Genomic DNA, 9772 nt, shown 5'->3' with positions numbered 1-9772 from the left:
GGTTAGGACCAGTGACTCCCTGGTGGTAAACATAGAGCTCATATGCATTTCTTCCACGGACCTTTGCTCTGTCTGCCATGTCTAATAACGTGACACCTGTCAGAATTGCCTCTGCAGGTGACAAGGTCCTACCACCCCAGGTATACAACCACATCCACTATGCATGGAGACTCAAGAATTAAGTCCTCAACCTAATCAAAAATTATGACTTCAGCCACATCCTTGTCAACATGCACAGATGTGCTGGTGATAATAAGCATGTGATTGTGTGGGAAAGTTTAAAATACAACTCAGGGCCCATTAATTCATTATGATCCCTTTGTGTAGTTTAAAAGATCATGTATTTCACTCTTCTGGTTTTTTGCTTATTCATTTGTTTGGCCCAATGACAGGGAAATAGAGTGAATAAGATAAAATTACCATCTAATCATTCAGTTTCCTATGAAAACCCAAACATTGAATTGGAACTGAAGGAGACAAGTAAAAAATGGTAAATGATGGAGTTTATTTCAATTTGATTTAAATTCAGTTTTGACTCTTAGACTTGAACTGCTCAGTATGGGCTTAAGTTTGGCCACGATCCAAAGCAGAGATAACCAATTACCACCCATTCATATAAGTGCCAATGAGAATAAATTGCTCAACCTTCTTGCTTCATAATTAACATGAATGTAACAACCAACCAAACTCACAGTAGTGAGAAGTAATCAGAAATTTACATCCGCAGTGTCTAAAGCAGTTTTTGGCAGATGAGACGTGTGGAAGTGTTGGCTTTCATGGAGCTCAGAAATGAGCTGGCAGATAGATTCATCCACATAAGTCATTTTCATTAAGTTGTTAAATTCTCTACACCTTACTTTATAAATTATAAAATTTGTAACTTGGGTAGACAATCCATTAACATTCTGTAAATTTAACAGTGTATAGTCCTATATGTATTTAATGTACCCAATTTGGTTTTCAAGCTTATGATTTTCCTAGAGAACTGAAAGACAGGTGTTACTACAATAAAACAATAAATATTGTAATTATACTTTCCAATTTTTATTAAATGTATTTAGTGTGTTGTCCTTTTATTCTCATGGCTATGGAGCATCTAGTGACTCTGAAGATATTGATGGAGAATAGGACAGAAGTGACAGAGTTTGTCCTGCTAGGACTCACCAATGACCCAGGGCTACAGGTCCCCCTCTTCATAACCTTCCTCCTCATCTACATCATCACACTGGTCGGGAACCTAGGAATGATCCTGTTGATTCTCTTGGACTCTCGGCTCCACACTCCCATGTACTTTTTCCTGGGGAACCTGTCTCTGGTGGATTTCTGTTACTCTACAGCTGTCACCCCCAAGGTCATGTCTGGGCTCCTTATAGGAGACAAGATCATTTCCTACAATGCCTGTGCTGCTCAGATGTTCTTCTTTGGAGCCTTTGCTACTGTGGAAAATTACCTATTGGCCTCGATGGCCTATGATCGCTATGCAGCAGTGTGTAAGCCCCTACATTATGTCACCACCATGACAACAAATGTGTGTGTGTGTCTCACCGTAGGTTCCTATGCCTTTGGATTCCTGAATGCCTCCATACACCTTGGGGATACTTTAAGTCTTTCCTTCTGTAAATCCAATGTGGTCCATCATTTTTTCTGTGATGTTCTAGCAGTCATGGTTCTCTCTTGCTCTGATAGACATGTCAGTGAGTTGGTTCTTATTTATGTCGTGAGTTTCTGCATCTTTTTTGCTCTCCTAGTCATCTGGATATCCTATACATTTATTTTTGCCACCATCCTAAAGATGCGCTCAGGTGCAGGGCATCGAAAGGCCATGTCTACCTGTGCCTCCCACTTCACCACAGTCTCCATTTTCTATGGGACTCTTATCTTCATGTATTTACAGCCCAGCTCCAGTCACTCCATGGACACTGACAAAATTGCCTCTGTGTTCTATGCTATAGTCATCCCCATGCTGAACCCTCTGGTCTACAGCCTGCGGAACAAGGAGGTCAAGAGCACATTCACAAAGATTTTGTTGGAGGCAAAATGAATTTTAGAATTTTATTTGATAATATAGCATGGACAATACCTGAATTCTTTCCTCCCAGATCTTCTTCAGGAACTTTTATTTTACAGTGCACATTGAAGTTAAGTACCTGAAGCTATATCTTCAGTTTGGAAAGTCTGTTGTACAGCAAAAGGGAAACACTGTGTGCTAAAAGATATTACAGTTAGGGAATGTCTAAGATATCTTGAGGGCTGCTCGCCATAATCCTTGTGAAGAATATTGATGTGAATATCTTTCACATCAATAATTGTTTTATGAACAACTAACATTCAAATTAACTACTCTTGTATCAGCTAAACACATAAATTAACTTTAAAAAATAGCTCCAATCAGATATCTACATGTTTATGTGTTCGGCATTAATGGGCAATTCACAAGAAGAAATTTCACTATCCTGAGGATCTTCCGATACATCTTGAACATTTTCTTGGTGATTTAACAACTGTTTACATTTATTTTGACAATAGCACTTACTACTTGAGTACTGATTTCTAGAGTTACTGGCTGTACCCATGTAATGACTAAGAGATCACTTACTTTGTAATAATAGTAACTAACACAATTCTCTGAAGAGAGAATTTCTTCAGAATTATTGAGATGAGTATATTAGATTGAGGTAGGTTAGAATTAAGCAAATTTTATGTTTTTATGCTGAGTACATCTATATCACAAATTTGCCATAAAGTGATTGTTAGTTATAAAGCTTGACACATGTGCCATGTCCAGTAGGAGTGCAAGAATAGCAGGAAAACAGGTGCTAAAGATATTCCTCATTAGTTCTCAAACTTTGTTAATGTTATTCTATATGTGTTTAAATGTAAATATTACAGATCTTTGAAATAAGAACTCTGGGCATTATATAACTTGGGGTTTCATAGCACACAACTGGATTCACAGAACGGCAATGATCTTCTTGAGGCTAGATGCATTATAGTTGCTAATCAGTTAAACTTATCTTCTCTACCCAGGAAGGTTACTAGATAAACATGTCCAGGTCATAAACATACTGTGCATAATCTCCAGGGAGTCTTCATCTAAATTGTTACATGATATGTATAACCTGAGACCTTTGCTTTCTAATTCTATTAGCCTTTAATTTTCTCACTCAAGTTCTCATAATCCTGCAGCAGCCTCTTAAATCAGTTTTTGATTGGGCTTTCTATTTTACTTATTAATGTTATGATATGAAGAGGAAGTCAGCACACAGAAAAATTAATTTGTCCTACAATATCTGGAAGAATGGTTCATATTGTGGGTTTTATGCCATTCTTCATAATTTCTACTCTCATTTAAGAGTTGGAAAGAGTGTTGTAATAAACATGGGAGTGGACATATCTCTTCATATTGATTTTATAGCTTCAGCTATATACCCAGGAATAGGATTGCTGGTAGTTTTATTTTTTAAGAACTTCTATATTTTTCTTCATAATGGACATACTAATTTTCATCCCCACAGACAGTGTGCAGAGTTTCCTGTTCTTTTTATCCTCATCAACACTATTTATAGTTAGTCTTTTTATATGGCAGTTCTTAAGGTGATAGTTTATTGTGATTTTTATTAACAAGCTCATTGGCTCTTTATATGTCTTCTTCTGAGAGGTATCTACTCATATCTTTGGCCCTTTTAAAAGATTAGATTGTTTTTTATTGTTGTTATTAAGATGTTTGAATTCCTTGTATATTCTGGGTAATAGCTACCTTATCAGAAATATTACATTTATTTTCTACAAATTCTATGGGTTGTATCTTTAAATAGATTAAAAACATTATATACAGTCATGTATCAATTAAGGAGGAGGAAGCATTATGGGTAATATGGCATTAGGTCATTTCAACGTTGTGTGAATATCATAGAGTGCACTTACAAAAACTTAGGTGATATAATGAAACACTACATGAGGCCTCTCTATATGCTCAAGAGATAACACAGTAAACATGAAATGTATGCTTTTGGCATACATGGCAAACTTTTACAGCTAAGTAATTTTATAATAATTTGAAAAAGTACACATGATCGATTAAAATACAGTATAGTAAATATGTAAACTAGTGACATGGTAGTTTATTATCATTATCACGTATTATGTTCTGTACATTATTGTATATACTCTACTTTTGTATGACTTGAGCCACAGTATGTTTTCTTATACCAGCATCACCATGAACATATAAGTAATATATTGTGCTACAATATCATGAAAGCTATATCACCAGGCAGTAAGAATTTTTTATATTCATTATAATTTCATGAACACACCATTATATAATTAATCTCTAGTGTCTAAAGTGTCATTATGCAGATCATGACCATATATACACAAAATAATACTATTCAACATGAAAAAGAATGAAACACTGCCATTTTTAGGAACAAGAATGAGCCTGGAGGATATAAAACTAAATAAAATAAGTCAGGTATAAACATAAAGACCAACACAAGAAGATTTCACTCAAATATTGATTTCTTTAAAAACACTGATCTCCTAGACATATATAGTAAAATACTGCTTATCAGAAGTTAGAGAGACTAGAAGGAAGGGAGAGACTAGCCAATGAGTACAAAGTGACAGCTAGATAGGAGGAATATGTTCTGATGTACTATTACACAGAATGGTGATTGTACTTATCAATGTTGTATCTTATATTTTTAAAATATCTAGAAGAGAATATCTTGAATGTTTTCACTACAAGAAAATAATAAATGTTTAAGATAATGGATAAGCTAAATACCCTGATTTGATCATTACACAATGTATGCATATACTGGAACATCATTCTGTACCCCATGAATATGTACCATTATTATGAACTAATGAACTCTTAAAATCTGGAAGTAAATGAAAGAAAAATAAGTTCTCATTAATTAATAGTGCAAAATATAAAAAGAAAACCACCAAGAAGTCATAAAAATAAAAGATGTAGTAATAAATTGCAAAGTCCTTTAAATGGGTTAAATATTAGATAAGTCAAAATTGAATCAGAATTAAAATTAGAATGTAGAATTTGAAATTTTGAAATACTGTGATGTATTAATTCACATGTTTATATTAATTCCCATGTTTATGGCAACACGATTCACATTAGAAAATTTATAGACTCAAACTAGGTATCTTCCAACAAATGAATGGATAAGAAAAATGTGATATAAACACACAATGGAATTTAACTCAGTCTTAAAGAAGAACAAAATTACTATGTCATTTGTAAGCTAAATGGATGGAATTGGAGATATTATGCTAAGTAAGATCACCAATCCCAGAGAGTTAAGGGTCCCATGTTTTTGTTTTTGTTTCTCAACTGTGGAAGCCTGAGAGAAGTTAGGAAACAAAAAGGATTTCAGATAGATGAAACTAGAGACCAGTCGACTAGGGGACAAGGACTGGAATAGGGTGGTAGGGAGAGGAAAAACAATACTTTCAGCAGGAAACAGTTCAAACAATGTTATGTTCATTTACAAAGACATCACTACCAATCTTACATGTACAGGGAAGGATGAGGGGAAGCGGAGTGAAATGCAGAGGGAATACACCAAGTGATGTGTACGTGAATGAAAGCATCACTTTGAATCTAACTATAATGCATAATTACAATGCACCATAAAAGTATAGTTTTCTTCATAAATTTTTAAATTAAAAATATATTGAAAATACCACCGACAGAAAAGATTGGAAAACATTAAAATAAATTTGAGATAAGATAGATTAAAAAATTCCACCCTGCTGTTATATGAACTCCATAGAGAAAAATATGTAAAGATGGAGCAAAAACAAATCTTCAAATATAAAATGGCTGAAAATTGCCAAATCAAAGAAGTTCAGATTCAGAGAATCACACTATGTTATTAGAAACTCATTTAATTTTTTCTTTTGGACTTCATTATAATGAAGATTCAAAGCCAACATCAACTACAAAATTTTTAACATCAGAAAAGTAAACATATATTGTCATATTAATCAAATAACATGTCTTCTACTTATAAAAATGAAGTAAGCAGAAATTAGACTGTCATCTTCAAAACACTGAGGGCAACTAAATAGCGAACATATTTCTATACTCAGATAAACTACTATTTCAGTGTGATGGTGAAATCAAAACATTATCAGATATACAAAATAAAAATTCTGTGTACTATGAGGCTGACATGCTGCCCACATAATTTTATTTTAATTAGTATAGGATAATTATACAAATTTATAATCTACAGTATGATATTTTAATAGATGTATACAATGTGTACTGAACAAATCAGAGCAACAATCAGTCCCATAACTTTATTTCTTCTTTTTGTTTGAAGCCTTTGAGCTCCTCTCTTCTAGTGCTTCATATTATTGTTAACTCACTGTGCTGTAGGGCACTAGAACTCATTCCTCCATCTAACTCTGTTCTGGTACTAATTTTCCAATCTCCCTCTGTCCCACTATTAAATGTCTTCTAAAGAGCTCATTATTAATGTTCATAGTTGATGTAGGCATGAGATTGTAATCTTACCAATGGATACATCCATTGTAATGGGTGTTCTGGGTGTAACCTAGGCAGGTAGGTTATGGCTGGAGAAAGGGGGTCCCTGAGTATGTGACCATAAGGACTATACTTTTGTCTTTTAATCCTCTTGCTTGCTGGCTTTCTTGCTTAAGGCCTCCATGATGTCAGAGTACAGCCCTTGCTCCCCCACTCTGTCTGTTTCCCACTGTCATTCCCTTAGCTCCTCAGATCTGACCTGATATAAACTGAACTCTGGAATTTCCAAAAAACTGTGAGCGAGTAAGTCTTCCTTCTTCCAAGTTGTGTAGTTAGTTGTTTTGTATTACAACAGTGATAATGAGGACTGAGACACTCACCCTTTCCTTGCCTTTTGAAATTACTGATTTATGCTCAAATTATCTAGATTAGCTTCCAAAGATAACAGAGAACATGTGGTATTTTTCAGTACATCTTATTTTATTTAATGTGGCAACTTTTAGTTTTCTCCATTTTGTTTCAGATTATAAGATGTAATTCTTTTGTGGCTGAATAATATTATTTTGGGTACAAATAACAATTTTTCTTCATTTATTCATCCACGGACGGGTACCTGAGTTGAATTCTATATCTTGTGCTATTGTAAGTATTGCTACAATAAACATGAAGAGAAAATATCTCTTTGATACTCTGCTTTAATTTTTTGGATATATACATAAAAATGGGATAGCTGGATGATATGAGAGATTTATTTTATTTTTTTAAAAATCTCCATAATGGCTACATTTCATCCTCACCATAATTTCATGTCCCAATTTTTTATTGGTGCATTGTAATCATATATCACATTGGAATAAAAGACTTGAGAGGATATCCAAACACACATCATCCAATTAGCCCTCATCCAGCCCCCATCCCATTCCCTCTCCCTCCCTCCATCCCATGCTTGTTTGGTGATTAACTTTGATACATATGTTTATGTACCTCCTGCGTTTTAAAGAGGCTGCATCCTCCCCTATCCATACCCTCTGATTGGTCACCTTAGTTGCTTCACTATAGGGCCCTTTCTATAGCTCGACCTCTTCCTGTTGCCCCTTTCCTCCTAGTTATTGCTGATTAGGGGAAGCATCTGGTTTTTATTTTCTGCAATATTTCTCTGTGCATGCCGCATTGCAAGTACCGATCCCACTCTTGATGGCCCCAGTAGTGGCCTGGTTACCTGGTGGACTGATCCACACCTCGCTGGCTCAAGCAGCGGCCTTGCCTCATGGGAGGCCCCGATTCTGGCCTCGCTGGCTCCAACACTGGCTTAACCCCTCAGCTGGCTCCAATCCCAGCCTCAGTAGCGCCAGCAACGGCCTAGACTCAAGGCAGGCTCCGATACTGGCCTCGGATACCTCAGTAGCAGCCTTGCCTCACGGCAGGCTCCGATGCCAGCCACTGGCCCCAGCATTGGCCTAACCCCTTGGCAGGCTCCGATCCCGGCCTTGAAGGCCCCAGTAGCGGCCTTGCCTCACGGCAGACTTCGATGCCGGCCATTGGCCCCGGCACCGACCTAACCCTTCGGCAGGCTCAGATCCCGGCCTCGGAGGCCCCAGCACCAGCCTGGCCTCACGGCAGGCTCCGATGCCAGCCTCACTGGCCCCAGCACTGGCCTAACCCCTCGGCAGGCTCAAATTCTGGCCTCGGAGGCCTCAGTAGTGGCCTTGACTCACAGAAGGCTCCGATGCCAGCCGCTGGCCCCAGCATCGGCCTAACCCCTTGGCAGGCTTCGATCCCGGCCTCGGAGGCCCCAGAACCGGCCTTGCCTCACGGCAGGCTCCGATGCTGGCTGTGGCCCCGGCACCGGACTAACCCCTCGGCAGGCTCTTATCCCAACCTCGGAGGCCCCAGCACCGGTCTTGCCTCATGGCAGGCTTCAATCCCGGCCTCGCTGGCCCCGGCACTGGCCTTACCCCTCGGCAGGCTCCGATCCCGGCCTCGGAGGCCCCAGTAGCAGTCTTGCCTCACAGAAGGCTCCAATGCCGACCGCTAGCCCCGGCACCGGCCTAACCCCTCGGCAGGCTCCGAAACCGGCCTCGGAGGCCCCAGCACCGGCCTTGTCTCATGGTAAGCTCCAATCCTGGCCTTGCTGGCCCCAGCACCGGCCTAACCCCTCAGAAGGCTCCGATCCCAGCCTCGAAGGCCCCAGCACTGGCCTTGCCTCACGGCAGGCTCTGATCCCAGCCTCACTGGCCCCAGCATCGGCCTAACCCCTCGGCAGGCTCCAGTCCCAGCCTTGGAGGCCCCAGCACCAGCCTTGCCTCATGGCAGGCTCTGATCCCAGCCTTGCTGGCCCTGGGCCCAGCCTAACCCCTCAGCAGGCTCCAATCCCAGCCTCAAAGGCCCCAACACCAGCCTTGCCTCATGGCAGGCTCCGATCAGGCCTCACTGGCCCCAGCACTGGCCTAACCCCTCAGCAGGCTCCGATCCCGGCCTCGGAGGCTCCAGAACCAACCTTGCCTCACAGCAGACTCCAATCCCAGCTTTGCTGTTTCCGTCGTCGGCCTCACCCCTCAGCAGGCTCCAATCCGAACACCCTCTTCGCCCTGGGGTTATTACTTCAAAGGTTCCAGGTGTAATGCATCAGATCTCTGCCTCCCCTGAGTACTGGCCACTGCCATTGCCACTGCCTCCACCATTTCAAATCTTTCCCAAGCTCTTTTTCCACTCTGAATGTTGTCCAGTGTTCCTAAGCATGCACGATGGTAGCATTCGATATTTGGTGTGATTTCTCCAAAAAAATAAGGTTGGTAGGCTCCGATTTCTGCTTCTCCTGAATACAAGTCTCCACCACCATCGTGGAGACAGCTTTCAACACCGCCTTTCTTCTTGGTCTCCGCTAAACTCTCTCCTTACAGGTTATGTCCAAGATTCTTAACAATGTAGAGAAGCAGCAGTCCTCCTTCACGGGGAATTTTTTCATAAGTTCCAGTTCATTTGGATAACTTTTGTCTGCATCTCCAGTATCCTGGCATCTGTCACGGCCTTCTTAACCCCTCTCCAATATTTTTATTTTTTCTTTTTCTTTTCCTTTTTTTTTTTTCCAATAGGAGAAGACAATATGTGTGGTTTGAGGAGGTAGTGGGATCAGGCACTCAGTAGCACTGTGACCTGGCCCGGTTTCCCCATGGGTCCAGCATGCTCCGCACTACTCCGCCTGGGGCCCAGAGTCCTACGACCTGGGCCCCGGCTGTTCCGGGGTCTGGCGTGCCC

General features: G+C 40.1%; 1 protein-coding gene across 1 annotated transcript; it reads left to right on the top strand.

The window, feature by feature from the left end:
• Positions 1 to 1117: 1117 nt before the first annotated feature.
• Positions 1118 to 2041, top strand: LOC308279690 (olfactory receptor 5B3-like; the record flags this gene model as incomplete). Its single annotated transcript, XM_080719808.1, has 1 exon — positions 1118 to 2041. One exon carries the CDS (start codon positions 1118 to 1120, stop codon positions 2039 to 2041), a length of 924 nt encoding a protein of 307 aa, XP_080575934.1.
• Between the last annotated feature and the right edge of the window lie 7731 nt (positions 2042 to 9772).

The sequence above is a fragment of the Muscardinus avellanarius genome, assembly GCF_963383645.1.
Source record: "Muscardinus avellanarius genome assembly, chromosome: 1".
Classification (NCBI taxonomy): domain Eukaryota; kingdom Metazoa; phylum Chordata; class Mammalia; order Rodentia; family Gliridae; genus Muscardinus; species Muscardinus avellanarius.
Note: the sequence above shows the minus strand (reverse complement) of the source record. Positions and strands in the feature narration are given on the sequence as shown.